At 47.3% G+C, this 15745-nt stretch overlaps 1 protein-coding gene across 3 annotated transcripts in view; it reads left to right on the top strand.

Moving 5' to 3' along the window:
• INSR (insulin receptor) overlaps positions 1 to 15625 on the top strand; it is a 58739-nt gene extending 43114 nt beyond the window's left edge. For 2 of the 3 annotated variants that reach the window (XM_027668133.1, XM_027668134.1), the window contains exons 11-21: positions 1860 to 2131; positions 2339 to 2481; positions 3538 to 3697; positions 4002 to 4101; positions 4371 to 4438; positions 5067 to 5296; positions 5573 to 5683; positions 6022 to 6181; positions 7265 to 7394; positions 7624 to 7758; positions 10076 to 15625. In XM_027668133.1, the coding sequence (XP_027523934.1) occupies positions 1860 to 2131; positions 2339 to 2481; positions 3538 to 3697; positions 4002 to 4101; positions 4371 to 4438; positions 5067 to 5296; positions 5573 to 5683; positions 6022 to 6181; positions 7265 to 7394; positions 7624 to 7758; positions 10076 to 10430 (1864 nt within the window). In that variant the 3' untranslated portion in view covers positions 10431 to 15625. The remainder of the gene's footprint in view (positions 1 to 1859; positions 2132 to 2338; positions 2482 to 3537; positions 3698 to 4001; positions 4102 to 4370; positions 4439 to 5066; positions 5297 to 5572; positions 5684 to 6021; positions 6182 to 7264; positions 7395 to 7623; positions 7759 to 10075) is intronic. The other variant, XR_003531749.1, reaches the window with a different exon arrangement.
• The last annotated feature ends 120 nt before the right edge of the window (positions 15626 to 15745 follow it).

Below are 15745 nucleotides of genomic sequence, written 5' to 3'. Positions count from 1 at the left end.
CTTAAGGTATTTTTAGAATCCTCCTGGATAACTCTGAGAAGAATCAGATGTTTGAAAATACAGAGAATTTGGTAAGAAAATTGCTGCAAATCCAGGATAATAAATATGGGAAGACTGGGGTTTTACACCTTCACAAGTATTTCTTGCTTTCTGTGACTTGGGAAGGAAGGAATTCTTGCATTTTACTCTGTGTTTCATCAGTGGTCAAATTACTGTTTTACTTGTGAAAAGCAAAATTCCCTTAAACACGAGGACCAGCTGAATCCACACTTTGTAAACAGCGGGTGTAGCTTTGCTTTTATGCAAACAAGGCTCTGGTTGACCATAAGGAATCCTTCCCAAAGAGGGAGGTGACATGACCCAGAGCTGGGTCCCTGAACTCTGCCCCCTCCTGAGGGGACGCTGCTCAGAACAATGCACAGGCTGAGGGAACAGCAGCTCCAAAGGGAGTTAATTAGTAATTAAGAAAGAGAAAATTATAAACTGGAATGTGCTCACTGAACCTGCCATTTGGCATCCAGAAATTTCTCCCTGTGAGGGGGGTGAGGCCCTGGCACAGGTTACCCAGAGAAGCTGTGGCTCCCTCTGGATCCCTGGAAGTGTCTAAGGCCAGATTGGACGGGACTTGGAGCAGCCGGGGATAGGGGAAGGTGTCCCTGCCCATGGCTGGAATTGGCTGATCATTGCCTGGTAGTCAGAGGGTGGCAGTGGAAAGTTCAGTTCAGCAGCTTCAACAGCTTGTTACATTTTTAGAGACTGGAGATGCCTCAAGTGTGGGTTCAGTTCAGGTCACTCTTTGTACCCTTTAATAGCTGCACACACATAAAAAGATCATCACCCTCCCTTAAAATACGTAGTCTGGATTTCAATGGTGTTAATTCCTTTTGTGTAACTGAATACAGTTACTGATTCACCATGTGTTGGTTCCAAACCTGGAATTCCCCGTGGCAAATGTGTGGCAGGACATAAAGTGTTAGAAGGAGTAGTTCTGGTTTGGTACTGCTCCTTTCTTTTTCTTTTTTTGCCAAGAAAATAAAATTTGTGAATGGCTCTTACTTTTCTTGAGTTTATTCTATTTATTTCTGATAAAACCTGACATTGAAGCTGACTGGTGGCACTCACCTGCAGACAGGGAAGGTGACAGGGTCACACTGCTGGTGCTGGTGTTACAACTGCAAAAAATTGATTTTCAGACTGAAATGCAATAATTTGAGAAGCAACATTTGGTTAACAAAACCACACAGCTAATTTGTAATTGGTCATGAGTTTTAAATGCATCTGTTGAAAAGGACTTAATAGATTTGTTCTCTTAAGAAAAGCTAAAACTGATTCATGTATCCACTGAGGTTCAACCATAGGGTTCAGAGTGGCAAATGTATTCCAGTGAGCTGTGAAAGTGGCCTTAGGCTTTATAAATGCAAGTTAGTGACACTTGGGATATGGAGCACATTTAAGGTCATCAGAGTCGGAGGCTGTGGTGCCTCATTTGCTTGGAGTTAAAACATGTGGGAGCTGAACTCCAAAGCATTGCAACCCTGCACGAGGCATCCTGGCGAAGTTAGATCCAGCTGAGAGATCCAGAACTGGAATTCTCAAGCAAATGCTTGAGACTCAAATTGATTTATTTTTATTTCCCTGTATGAAGTTGTGCAAGGAGAGAGTCTCATAGATACAGAATTCTAAAAAGACAGATTGCTTGGTTAAAAAAAAATAATCTTGAATTTCTTTGTTGTAAATATGAGGCTTTAATTTGAGTTTTCTGTAGCACCCTGAGCTCTCTCATTTTAACTCTTCCATTTCAGGTGAATGTGTTCACATTGAATGTAACAAATAACATGGTGACCTGTGTTGTTTAACAGGCCGTCAAGAAAACGGAGAGACCTCGCCTCTGTAGCAAACGCCACCGTGGTTATCCCCACCATCCCAGCCTCTCCCAACAACTCTGCAGCAGCAGCTGAGGGTGCAGAGGAGCAGAAACCTTTTGAGAAAGTCCTGTCCAAGGAGTCCCTGGTGATCTCGGGGCTGCGCCATTTCACTGGATACCGCATCGAGCTCCACGCCTGCAACCACGATGCTCAGGAGTCCCGGTGCAGCGTGGCAGCCTATGTCAGTGCTAGGACCATGCCAGAAGGTAAGGATCTCCCTGAGCTCTGTTTTGGGCTGGTGGCTGTTCCCAAAAGGCTGCTTTTCCCATGGGAGCCAGCTGCCATATAGAGAAATTGCATAGAACCAGGGCCGTCCTTGAGTCCTGATGGGAAAGGATGATGGATGAGGTTGACAGGTTTGAATTTTGCCAAAGGTGTGAAATAAAACTTATTAATCATGAACTTGGTTCTAGCTAAGGCTGATGACATCCTTGGTCCAGTTTCCCATGAAGTGGTTGAAAAGAACACAGTGCATTTGAGGTGGCAGGAGCCAAAGGAGCCCAACGGCCTGATCGTGCTGTATGAGGTGAACTACGGACGGCTCGGGGAGACAGAGGTGAGAGTTTCTGCTTCTCCTTTCAGCTTCTGCTGAAGAGTGAGAATTTCTGACAGAGCAAGAATTTCTGCTTCTCCACAGCACCTCTGGAGAAGTGACTCCACCTGAAAGCCCAGGGCTGTTTAGGATTTAATAGTCGTGGTGCATACAGTGCCCTGTCCAGTCTGGTTTCCTGGTGCAGGAACCAATGGGACACAAAACTTCACTGTTGAATTTGTCTCCTCTGGAAATCTGTCTGGAATAATATCAAGAAATAATCTACCCCTGTGGTGTCCATTTGCCAAACAAGTTTAGCTGATTTTCCAACTTTCTGTATGAAATTTTTTAGAAATGTTATTGCTCTGTCTCAGGTGAAAGGACAAGAGGAAATGGCCTTAAGTTGCACCAGGGGAGGTTCAGATTAGATATTAGAAAAAAATCTTTCATAGAAAGAGTGGTCAGGCATTGAAACAAGTTGCCCAGGGAGGTGGTAGAGTCACCATCTCTGGAGGTGTCTGGATGTGTCACTTGGGGACATGGTTTAGGGTTGATGATGGCGGTGCTGGGTTGATGGTTGGACTTGATGACCTTGAAGGTCTCTTCCAACCTTGATATTTCTGTGATTCTGTGGCATTTAAGTTGCTTAAAGAAATTAGGAAAGCATTGAGCAGTCCACAACCTTGTGGGAGTGCTGGTGCCTGGGCAGGTGTCAGTGCCAGGGGGACAATGCTGGTGTCAGTGCCAGGGAGAGAACAGAACTCTCTGGTCCAGATCCAATTTCAGGGCTGAAGGCTGGTACAGCACATGACTCTTATTCTCTGTAACATGAACTACTGCTCTGTAAAACACAAATCCAGCACAAAGCACTAAACTAGAGCAGCCCTGAGCCTGTGAGAGCCTTTATTTGTGTGTGTTTGCCAGCCAGAGAGGTGCTCCAAGAATCCTAGGGAGCTGTCAGGGAGCTCTGGATGCTGCAGGAACCCCAGGGAGCTGTCAGGGAGCTCTGGATGCTGCAGGAACCCCAGGGAGCTGCCAGATGCTGCAGAGGGAGGGTGACACAGCCTCCTCTCCCTGCAGGAAGCCCATTTTTGTGTGTCCCGAAAGCACTTTGCCACCGAGCACGGCTGCAAACTCCGAGGACTTCAACCTGGGAACTACAGTGTCCGGATCCGGGCGACCTCCCTGGCTGGAAATGGCTCGTGGACAGAACCCACCTATTTTTACGTGGCTGATTATCGTGAGTTTATTTTATTTTCAACATTTAATCCCTGATAGAACCTCGGAGGTTTTTTTGGAGAATGGGGTTTAGCAAGCAGCACACAGAGAACTACAGGGAGTCATTAAGTATTTACCAAAGTATTTGTTTTCAAGAACCTGGAATTACTTGGAAACATGGCTTTTCTTCATGTGTTCTAATTCTGACCAGCCCCACCATATTCTGAAATAGCTCTAGTTTCGTATTTGTTGCATTTATTGTATTGAGGAAAAAACTTGGATTTTTGGACCTTTGTAATGCCTCCAACTCTCTCTTTCTTTCTTAGTGAATTCTCAGCCTAATATTGCTGTTATAATCGTTCCTATTATTTTTGCCATAATAATTGCTGGAATTATTGGAGCTGCTTACGTGCTTGTGAAAAAGAGGTGAGTGCAATTTCATCTTGTTTTCACCAGAGCAACCAAAACTTACATCCAGAAAATCAACTCCCATTGTTGATTTGCTGGGAGTCCGTTTTTGTTTATTTTCTAATTTCCTTAATGATTGGAATATTAATTTAGCGTAGGAAATATTTTGTGCCTTTGGAAATGGGGAGAGTTTGTGTTTGCTGCGTGTTTTGGGAGTTTATCAAACTGCCTTCACCTGGAGTGTGTCAAAGGCTGCAAATGTGCTGAAGAACTTGTGTCCTTTCCAGACAAACTGAAGGACCAACCGGACCCCTGTATGCGTCCTCCAACCCTGAATACATCAGCGCCAGTGATGGTGAGAGTAACCAGGGCTTCCTGCAGGGATTGTTTTTTTTCAGTCAGTGGAGCAGGATGGGATTGGAATTGTCTTCATGGGGTTTTCTAGTCTTTTTTTAAAAGTTATACCCATAGTGTCCTGTGGCAGAGGGCAGCAAAGATGGGGAAGGGCCTTGAGGACACTGTGAGGGCACTGAGGGCACTTGGTGTGTTCAGCTGGAGAAGACAAGACTGAGGGGAGACCTCACTGCAGTTACAACTTCCTTGGGAGGGGAAGAAGAGGGGCAGGCCCTGAACTCTGCTCTGTGGGGACCAGGGACAGGACCCAGGGAATGGCCTGAAGTTGTGTCAGGGTTGGATATTAGAAAAAGGTTCTTCCCCCTGAGAGTGGTTGGGCACTGACCAGGCTCTCCAGGGCAGTGGGCACAGCACCAAGGCTGACAGTGCTCAAGGAGCCTTTGGATGATCCTCTGGGGCACAGGGTGTGACTCTTGGGGATGATCCTGTGCAGGACTGAGGGTTGGACTGGATGATTCTTGTGGGTCTCTTCCAACTCAGTATGTTCTGGGATTCTGTAATCTAAGCTGCCACAGGAGCATCTTTCACAAGGTACTTGCTCAGTTCAGAAATGTTCCCCTCTGCCGTAGTTTATGTCCCTGACGAATGGGAGGTTCCACGGGACAAGATCACTCTCCTCCGAGAGCTGGGACAGGGCTCCTTTGGAATGGTGTACGAAGGAATTGCCAAGGACATAGTGAAGGGAGAGCCCGAGACCCGCGTAGCCGTGAAGACGGTGAACGAGTCCGCGAGTCTGCGCGAGCGCATCGAGTTCCTCAACGAAGCCTCTGTGATGAAAGGCTTCAGCTGCCATCATGTGGTAAGTGCTGGGTGCCTTGGCTTGTTAACACATCCCATCACACAGCTTGTCATTCTTCAGTGCTTTCAGAGCCTGACTCTCAGCAGCAGAGATCAAACAGAGCTGGGCTCTTTCTCTGTCAGATTCTGCAGAACACATCTGCCCAAGTCTGCTCTTTCTAAACCTCTCAGCCTGACAGGGCTTTTTGAGGCTGTTCTCAGCTCTGTTTCAGGGGGCCTTGTCCTTGTCCAGTGTGTTTGGACACAGCCTTGAGGGAGTTTCTCTCTTATTTTCCAGGTTTGCCTTCTCGGGGTGGTCTCAAAGGGACAACCCACCCTGGTGGTCATGGAGCTGATGGCACACGGGGACCTGAAAAGTTACCTCCGCTCTCTGAGACCTGAAGCTGAGGTAAAGACAGGAGAGGGGGGGCTGTTTTGCAACAGGGTGACCTGATTTCAGGTTTAATACTTCTTTATTAAATGGCTTTAAGCTGAAAGAGGGTAGGTTTGATTGGATATTGGGAAGAAATTCTTCCCTGTGAGGGTGGGGAGGCCCTGGCACAGATTGCCCAGAGAAGCTGTGACTGCCCCATCCCTGGAAGTGTCCAAGGCCAGGTTGGACAAGGCTTGGAGCAACCTGGGCTAGTGGAAGGTGTCCTTGCCCACAGCAGGGGAGTGGAACTGGAGGATCTTTGAGGTCCCTTCCAACCCAAACCATTCTGTGATTCTACAATTGATTTCTTGTAGAACAACCCTGGTCGTCCGCCCCCGACACTGAGGGAGATGATCCAGATGGCTGCAGAGATTGCAGATGGCATGGCCTACCTGAATGCCAAGAAGTTTGTTCACAGGGATCTGGCAGCTCGGAACTGTATGGTCGCAGAGGACTTCACTGTGAAAATCGGAGGTGGATAGTGCAGGATTATAGATGATGTCTAAGGTCCCTTCCAACCCAGGCCATTTTGTGATTCTGTGATCACCAGATGATTCTGTGCATCACATTTGCTGAGAAGGCAAATAGATGAAGTCCAAAACCAGTGTAGCAAACTTGGGTGATTCTCACTGGCCACCTTTGCAGCACTTTCTCTTTTTCTTCTCCTTGACAGAATTGAATGGATTTCAGTGAGAAAAACATCTTCTGCAGAACCAGAGAAGCTTTTCTCTGGGTGGTGAGGCCCTGGCACAGCTTTCCCAGTGAAGCTGTGGCTGCCCCACCCCTGGAAGTGTCCAAGGCTAGGTTGGATGGGGCTTGGGATAGCGGAAGGTGTCCCTGCCCATGGCAGGGGGTGGGACTGGATGAGCTTTAAGGTCCCTTCCAACCCAAACCATTCCATGATTCTATGACATGAACCAGCCTGTTTCACTAGAAGGGAAATTAAACCAGTCTGGCCCTTAAATCATGGTTGCAGATTCAAGAGAAGGAAGTACAATTCATTATTCCCAAACTTCTATCCAAAAGCTGCCTGAATTTATCTCACTGGTCTTTGCTTCCATGAGAGTTATGACGAAGAAAGTGTTTGGTACAACAAACACAGTGTCGATAATCCCATCATTAGGTCAAGTGACTTTTAAAAGTCATTTGTCTTCCACAAGAAAGGTTTTTAACTCAAACTCTTACGGAAATAAATAAATATAACATTTAAAAATAACCCAAAACCCCACAGTGTGGTGGTTTTTCAGAGCTCTCTGGAAGTAAAGCTAAGGCAGTGGGATTTCAGGCAAAGGGAGCTCTTTTTTTCCTTGCAGAGGACAAATAATATAATGTTTAGAATAGAAACTCACTGAAAAATTTAACTCTGGAGTCTCTGTAGAAAAAATGCAGGGAAGGGGAAATATTTTGAACATTAATCACAAGGTGCCAGATGACTGTAGGCAGGGCCGTGGGGGGAGTGTCACTGGGTGTGCGAGAACAGGGAAGGAAACATCCATTTGGAGATGAGAAAAGCAGGATGGAGGGAGCTGTTTAACACATCCCAATTGCTTTTCCCAGACTTTGGGATGACCAGAGACATCTATGAGACGGATTATTACCGCAAGGGAGGCAAAGGGCTGCTACCTGTGCGCTGGATGGCCCCCGAATCGCTGAAGGATGGGGTTTTCACCACCTATTCTGACGTGTGGTAAGTTGTGCACTGCAATCCCAGATGGATTCCAGCTCAGGAGCTCACTCTTTTTAACACACATAGTTTAAACTGACTTGTTCAGAGCACAGACAAAACAAAGCCATTGTTTTGAAACCCTCTTATTAAAAATATAGTGCTTTTGAAGTTTGTGTTCTCCAAAATAACTCTGTCACTTGGAGAGCTCCGGGATGTTCTGTTCTCACCAGAAGTCTTCTTTCTTTCTCAGGTCATTTGGTGTGGTCCTTTGGGAAATAAGCAGTTTGGCAGAGCAGCCGTACCAGGGACTCTCCAACGAACAGGTGCTAAAGTTTGTCATGGATGGAGGATACCTGGATCAGCCGGACAACTGCCCGGAGAGGCTGTAAGTGCTGAACCAGGGACAGTCAGCCAGGCTGCACTCCTGGGCCAAAGTGTGACCAACAGAGATGGCCCCACGTGTGGCACCCCTTAACCTCTCCTTGTCTGGGGAGGAGCAAAATAGACTTTAGGGGAGGCACCGCCCACAGAAATTCCACCGACAGGGATTACACAGGGTGGGGAGGCCCTGGCACAGGTTACCCAGAGAAGCTGTGGCTGCCCCATCCCTGGAAGTGTCCAAAACCAGGTTGGACAGGGCTTAGAGCAATCTGGTCCAGATGAAGGTGTCCCAGCCCATGGCAGGGGGGTGGAATGAGATGGTCTTTAAGGTCCTTTCCAACCCAAACCATTCTAGGATTCCATGATTCTATGATGTGAGCCAGTGTGTTTCAATGGCAGGGAAATTAAAACAGCCAAGGCCTTGCATCGTGAGTGCAGATGCAAGAGAACGAAGTACAAAGCAGAGGAAAAACTTAAAATACAAATAAGCACTGGGTCAATGGCCCAAAGAAAATGTTCTTCCTCCACTCCATGCTGGTGGATGGCAGTTGGCTCATGTCACGTGACAGTGGTGGCCACCACCTTCATTCAGGTGGCTACAGAGGCCAGAGAGGAGCTTCTCCTTTCTCCAAGGCCTGATGAGGTTTTCTGTGATTCTCTCCATAAATAGTGTGGAAAATTACAACTTTTTGCCACTGATTTTCACTGATTTTCTCATTGTGGCTAATGAGGAGGAGAAGCAGGGGAATGCTGTGCTGAGCCATGAGCTGTTTATCCTGCCTGAAGCCATTTCATTTCTCATTGCCCCATTGAAGGGATGAGGCCAGGCTGCCTGCAAGGTCAGAGAGAAGAGATCACTGAGGGAGGCAGTGAAAAACACCTCAAAGAGGTTACAGACTGCAGCCAGACATTCCCTGTGCCGAGGTCAAGGGTTGTTCTCTGCAGCTGCTCATGGTCTTTGCTGTCTGGAGGTTCCTACATCCCAGGTCTGCCAGCATGGCGCAGGAGCTTCCTGAATGGCTGCTCTCAGAGTAATTAAAAAAATCCCCTTAATGAGCATTTAACCTGAGTTGGGGCATTTGGAAAGAAGGGTGTGTCAAAAATAGTGTGGCAGCAGGACCAGGGCAGTGGTTGTCCCTCTGTGCTGAGCACTGGGGAGGCCATACCTCGAGTGCTGTGTCCAGTTCTGGGCCCCTCACCCTAAGAAAGACATAAAGGGGCTGGAGTGAGTCCAGGGAAGGGAATGGAGCTAGAGAAGGGGCTGGAGCACCAGGAGCAGCTGAGGGAGCTGGGGGGGGCTCAGCCTGGAGAAAAGGAGGCTCAGGGAGGACCTTCTGGCTCTGCAACTCCCTGAGAGAGGAGGGGAGAGCGGGGGTGGTGGTAGTTGGGCAAGAGGAAATGGCCTCAAGCTGTGCCAGGGGAGGGGCAGGTTGGACATCAGGAATGATTTCCTCAGGCATTGGAAGGGACTTCCCAGGGAGGTGGTGGAGTCCCCATTCCTGGAGGTGTCCAAAGAAGGACTGGATATGGCACTAAGTGCTCTCAGCTGGGTGACAAGGTGGGCATTGGGTACAGGTTGGACTTGATGATCTCAGAGGTCTTTTCCAACCTAAACAATCCTGGGATTCTGTGTAAGGAGTCACACTGGAGCAGTGGTGAGGGGAAGGAGCCTTGGCTGGAAAAGAGAGTACAGATGGTAACTCGCTGGTTCTGGTAACCTCTTCCCACATCTGCTTCTGACCAAAACAGCACTTCCAGAATCATAAAATAAACATGTTTTGTGAGTATCCCTATGAAAAAAGCCTGCTGTGCTGGACATCTGTCTCATGGCCAGTTACAAACTCCAGTTTGAAATTCTATTTGTATTTGTAAGTTCTTTCTCCATGGTATCTGATAGCATGTGACCTCTTGCTGCAGCCTTTCTTTTGGGTGGGATGTTTACAGCACGTCTGTCCTCTGTCCAGGACTTCCTTGAAGTTTTAGGAGCTTTGTTGTCTTTCAGGCTGAGTTAAAATTAAAATAGAATTAATTAAAAAGCTATGACCTGGCTGTAAGGGCATGCACACACACACAGAGTCTGTGAACCACAGCCCTGTTTCCTTCGGAAGCCAAGTTAAGAACAATTGAAGGAATTGGAAGGAATTTTTGATCTAGACAGAAATAGAGAAAAAGGACTGTCAGGATCTACAGGCAGTGTGGAGACTGGAAAGAAAACAAACAGCTCGGGGTGTCAGAGGGTGGGTGGTCTGCCATGGATACCAGCCTTGGTTGGTACATGGAATTGTCACTTCTTACCCCTGACTCTGGTTCTCCTGCTCCAGGCACAACCTGATGCAGATGTGCTGGCAGTACAACCCAAAAATGCGGCCCACCTTCATCGAGATCATCGAGATGCTGAAGGAGGACTTGCACCCCAGCTTCCACGAGGTCTCCTTCTTCTACAGCGAGGAAAACAAACCTCTGGAGACGGAGGAGTACGAGATGGACTTTGAGAACATGGAGAGCATTCCCCTTGACCCCTCCTCGTACTCCCAGAGGGACAAAGCGCTGGGGAGGGACAATGGACCCTCCATGGCCCTCAAGGGGAACTATGAGGAGCACATACCTTACACTCACATGAACGGTGGCAAGAAAAACGGGCGGATTCTCTCTATGCCCAGGTCAAGTCCTTCCTAACACTTCCTGTTGGGCCCCAGGGTTCTGTCTGCTTTCCCCCCCCCTCCACAAATCTCAGGACTCTTGTTATTGCTGCCACAGTGTATGACACACATCTACAAACTCTTCAGATTTTTAATCTTTTTTTTTTTTTTTTTTGCCGAGTTGACTGGTTGTCAGTGGACTTATCTGTGAACATAAATGGAAGAGGTTTCCATGGCTGCTGTCCCTTCTGTAACCATGGTTTCACAACAGGAAACAACTGTGTGAGCTAAACTGAAGGAGAAGCATCTGCATTTGCCAATAGAAGACGTGAAGCTTGCTGGTGTCTGAGCTACAGCCTCACAGTGTGGAACAAACCTTCTGCAGGACAAAAGCATTTCCAGTAGAATTCCAGGCTTTCAGGCAGACTCTCCACTACAGCTGAAGGATTCAACACCTCAGTCGGATGCGCCAGATCCTCAGATCGACCAATAGCTGCTGCTTTCATCCTTTTTCAAGGGGTTAAGTCCCAGGGGTGCGTGCGTGGGCGTGTGTGTGCAGTATATCCGTGTGGGGTGGAACCTATAGCAAAATAGACACTTCTGGTTTTGTACACAAGTGACAATGCTTTCAGGCACATGGTGGGACTCTTGGGGTGTCCTGCACAGGGTCAGGAGTTGGACTCAATGATCCTGAAGGGTCCCTTCCAACTCAGTTGTTCTGTGTTCTCACGGGAGCTTTCCTCTTCTCGGAAGTGTGTACTTATCTTTTTTCCCGTTTCCCTGGAGGGACTGAATCCTAAACAGATTATTTTTATACTGAGGACTCTTGGGAGTAGGTTTTCTCTCATTCACAAATGAAGAAAACATGCTGGGAGCCAAAGGAGCAGAAATCTGAGATTTGTGGGTACTTTTAAGACCAAACGGAGTAGGAGTCCCCTGACCTGAGACACGGAGTTTTCTGTCCTTACAGCATTGAGTATATATATTGTTTGTTGTAACATATTTAAAGATGTCTTTAGTTTAAATCTTAACTTCATATAAATTATTGACTGTTTATGATCCTTTCGGGGAAGGGAGAGTTTGGGGGATTGTTTGGTCTTAAAGTGGTCCAAAGATTTCAGAATGAACTAATTTTAGCCTCGGAGGAGCGATGAAGCACATGTTAAGTTCATACTTGACAAGGCTTTGTAATAGTTCCGTGATTTATACAACGCAGTCAGCTGGCTCCAGTCGAAGCCTGAATTTGGGCATTGGGAGCTGAAGGACACCAGAACATCCCAGCCCTGATCCGGCTCCTCCCTCGCTTTGCCTTCTGTGCCACAGATGGAGCCGGCAGGAGAGGACAAGCACGAACTGCAGCCGAGAAAGGGACATGATGTGAAGGGGGGAGCACAAGGCTCTGGGCTCTGCACATGCAGCAGAAGCTGGAAGTGACTGTGTTTTGCTGCCTGTCCGTGCTTGCAGGTGTCCAGCTTTGTGTTCCCTGAGATCCCTGCTGCAGAATTCCTGGGATGTGGCATTTCGGCTCGTTGGGATGTCAGCTTTGGCCTTCTGGACTGTGCTTTGTTGTGCTGCTGTTTGCATAAAGGCAAAGGTGATTGATTAGCAAACTATGTTAGAGGATAATTGTGGAACTGCGTGTGTCTTGTGATGTGGAGGGAGCGAGTCCGGCTGGAGAAGGGTGGAAGCAGGAGATGAAGATGATGATGATGGATGTTGCAGGCCCGTGTCAGACAGGAGATGATTTAAAAGCGGGGAGAGATGCTCAGTCCTCCACTTCTGGAGAAGTCCAAGACCCATTTTGTGCTCTCTGCCAGGAGAAAACGAGGCTCCCTGGCCTGGGGAGAGCAGGGAAGCTTAGCTGGTGTGTGGGTTTGGATTCCAGCCCGGGCAGAGCTGCTGTTGTAACCCAAGGAGAGGGGCTGCTGGAATGTGTAGGGAAGCACCTCTCTCAGCCCACACCGGTGGGAACAGCCTCGAGGGGCAATGACGGACTCTGGGCACCACCACGAGCCCTTTGTCAGGCCCTTTGCTGCTGGAGGCTGCTCGGTGCAGTCCCAGGTGGAGGGCACAGCTTGCTCAAAAATTTTGAGTGGAAAACACAGTCCAGACATGGGTGAGAACCTTTGGATTTCAAAAGGCCTTGTTTACATTTCTTCTGCTTTACAAAGTCGTAACTGTTTAGCAGCTCTATACTACACTGCAGGAAAGAAGACATATTCTCACACTTTTCTAAGGAAGAGAAGCTTTTCTTATTAGAATTTTTTTATTTATTTTAATATATAAAACACTGTAAAAAAAAGCAACAAACAATTTGTTTTCTTAAACACACAGAACATGTAAATTTGTATCCGTAAAATCTTGGCAGGTGGATGTGGTGGGATTATTTTTGTCCTGTTCTGGTGCAGTCTACCTCAGTGTTTCTTAAGGATATTTTTAATACTACGCACCTCTAAACCTGTTTAAATATTTTGGTCTGGACCTATTGTGGATCAGGGAAAATCAGTATCAGCTGATTGCAATACCAGGGACCATTTATGAAGGGAATGGGAAAGAGAACAGCTTGTCACTGTTGATCCCTAATCTGAGCAGTAGTGACAATGAACCCATTTTCAAATTTGGATCTGATCTTGTCCTGTTAGTTCTTTTGTGATTTTTAAAAAACAAAACAACAGAAGAGCCATTTAAATGTTTGGACTGTAGTGAACTCATGACCTGAAAGAAGCAGGCTGCTTCCTCCTGGAGCAGCATGTGCCAGCATGGAGCAGGGACTGGGACCAGCCCTTGCTCTTGGGGTTGGATTGGGGTGTCTTGGTCCTGCCAGTGACCTCCTGAAATAAATCTTTCCCAGCACACCCTTGCTTTGATAACATCACAGTGGCAGTGATCATAACTGTGGAAAGAGAAGCTCTTTTATCTAAAGGAATATTGGAACCTCGTATTGGATCTGGCTTTTCCACGTGGTTGATACTGGTTGGCCCTGTGAGTACACATGGTTTGCAACACTCAGATCACTGAACCAGGGAGCGTGTGTTGCTCCATGGACAAGAGTCCATTCCCATGGCTTATCTTCCCTCTGCACCAAACGGAGCAGTTGTTTGTACCCAGCACTGTGTGTAAAGATTCCTCTGGTCATCCTTCCTACCTTGTGCCCAGAGTGTGGAGAGGTGTGTGGTACCAGTGGGGGAGGGTGTCATGTTTCTCCTTTTTGAAAACAAATAACACTAGTAGTTGCTGCTCATGGCTGTTCCTGATCACACTCAGCTGTAGAATTAGGAAGAATAAAATCACCCATAAAGCCCAGCTCTCACTGCTGGAAAATCCTTACTCAGCCCACAGCCAACACTTTGGTCTCTGCAGCTGGAAGATCCTTGCCCCAGGGATACCTCAATCCTTCCTTGGAGCTCACTGATTCCTGCTCAGAGACATGAGGACTTTATATGGAGACTGCATGTGCCAGATGAAAGCTCTGGGGTGCTGTGAGTGCCCCCAGCCTGGGCAGGGGCATTGGGCTGAGCCTTTCTTGGGGGGATCTGCTGCTTTTGCTCCAGCCAGATCCTTATGGGGCGAGAATTCCCAACTGCAGTGGAAGCACAACATTCACTGCTGCTGTTCAGGAGGAGCAGGAGAGCAGGTGGGATGGCTGGAGGAGGGCAGCCAGCACCAGCAAGTGGGAAGCTCTTTCTTTCCTTGCATTAGTATTTACTGGAGGGTTGGCTCCTTCCCTTTGTGTGCAGAGAACGTCTCACTCACAGCACAAGAGACTTTTCAGCCTGTCCAGGAGCAACTGGAGCCTCCTGGACACAATCTGGCATCCCCGCATAGACAGAAATTCACTCTATGGTGAATCATGAGGAGCAAGAAACAGCCCTCTGTGCTCTGCTGAGCTTTCACTGAGAAAATGTCTGAAGTGTGAGGCTGGAGGTTTCTCAGAAAGGTTTCCACATACATTCAATTGCCACTTCCCGAATGACTCTTGCCAATCTGGAACTTCTCTTGCAGGCCAGTGCAGTGCTGCAAAGCTTGACTGCCAGGTTAGGAACGTGTCTGTCTTGGCTGCTTGTAAATACTCTATTGTGTTGTAAAATAGAAGAGCTAAAACTCTGTGCCAGCACTGGGTTGGGAAAAGTGATGGGAACTAGACCACGCTGCAACGATGATCGTAAAGCAGCTGTTTGGATGTGGAAGAGGCTGCTTTTAGGTTGCTAAAGGGTACTCTTAATTTATGGGTAGTTTATCTCTTTCCTCCTAAATTTGTATTATAGCAATGGGACACTTTGCTTAATTTTAGTATGTTGCATATAATGTTGGGAAACAAAAAATCTCAAAGTTGTTTCTTGTGTTACTGAGCTGACTGTGATGAAGGCAAGTAGGAAACGACAGGAGCCAGAAGGGTGCTGAGCCTCTGTTTTAGGGGAGGGAGGGAGGGAGGGAGGGAGGAAGGCAGTCGAGTTCCCTCTCAACACCACTGTGACATAGAGACGGACCCTGAGGTCCCCCAGGCCCTTCGCTGCAAGTGGCGATTCCTGCTACCAAGACTGGAACCTTGTTTTTACAAGTCAGAAAGTCAAATATCTTTGTGCCATAAAACCTTACTCTCAAGGCTGTGCTAGGTGCTCCCGTGATCCGTGCGGGATTGGTTCCGAGCCTGGAGTGAGCCAGGAACTGCAGATAAACCCTGTGATCTTCTTGCTGTGCCCTCGGAGGACGTGCAGGCACCCTGGTCCCTCCGAAAGAGCCCCTCATAGTGTCCTGTCTGTGTGGTCCAGGGAAAGGAACTGTCAAATGGATTGGAATCAAGAACTAAGTTACTTCATGAAATTTGAAATAAGATTAGTTTGGTTATTTGTATGAATTTAATGGAATTTGGCCTTTTTTTTACCTTCTGCTTGGCTCTGTGTTCCCTCTGCTTGGATTCTGTCTGTGAGTGTCGGTGTAAGGCCTTGACGTGTTCAACCTCGTTACAAGCATCACAAGAGTGAAGCCAGTCATCCAGTTGACTTCTGGAGGAACCTGACTGTTGAAAAACAACAGGTTTAGTTACCGTTTTTAGCAAATCTGCTGTCATTAAATGTGTATTTCTTTTTAAAATGAATTTGCTTGTCCTTCTTGGAAGGAAGCACTTATTCTTGCAGTTTGGGCAAATTCACTGCAGCACAATGTAAGCTGTAAGGGGACAGGTAGAGAAATGACTTTTTAAATATTGTATAATAAAGTTAGTATTAACTCCTATGGCGTTATTATTTTTTTGCCAACAGGTTCGCAATCGGCAAAAAATTCTGTTCCTGGTGGTGGTTTTTTTCCCAGTCCAGGTTCCAACTGGTGGGATTCCAATAGTTTCTTTTCTCAGCC

Source organism: Corapipo altera, unplaced genomic scaffold (assembly GCF_003945725.1).
Source record: "Corapipo altera isolate COAL_440 unplaced genomic scaffold, ASM394572v1 108, whole genome shotgun sequence".
In the NCBI taxonomy this organism is placed as follows: Eukaryota; Metazoa; Chordata; class Aves; order Passeriformes; family Pipridae; genus Corapipo; species Corapipo altera.
The sequence above is the reverse complement of the archived record's forward strand: the minus strand, read 5'-3'. Positions and strand labels throughout refer to the sequence as shown.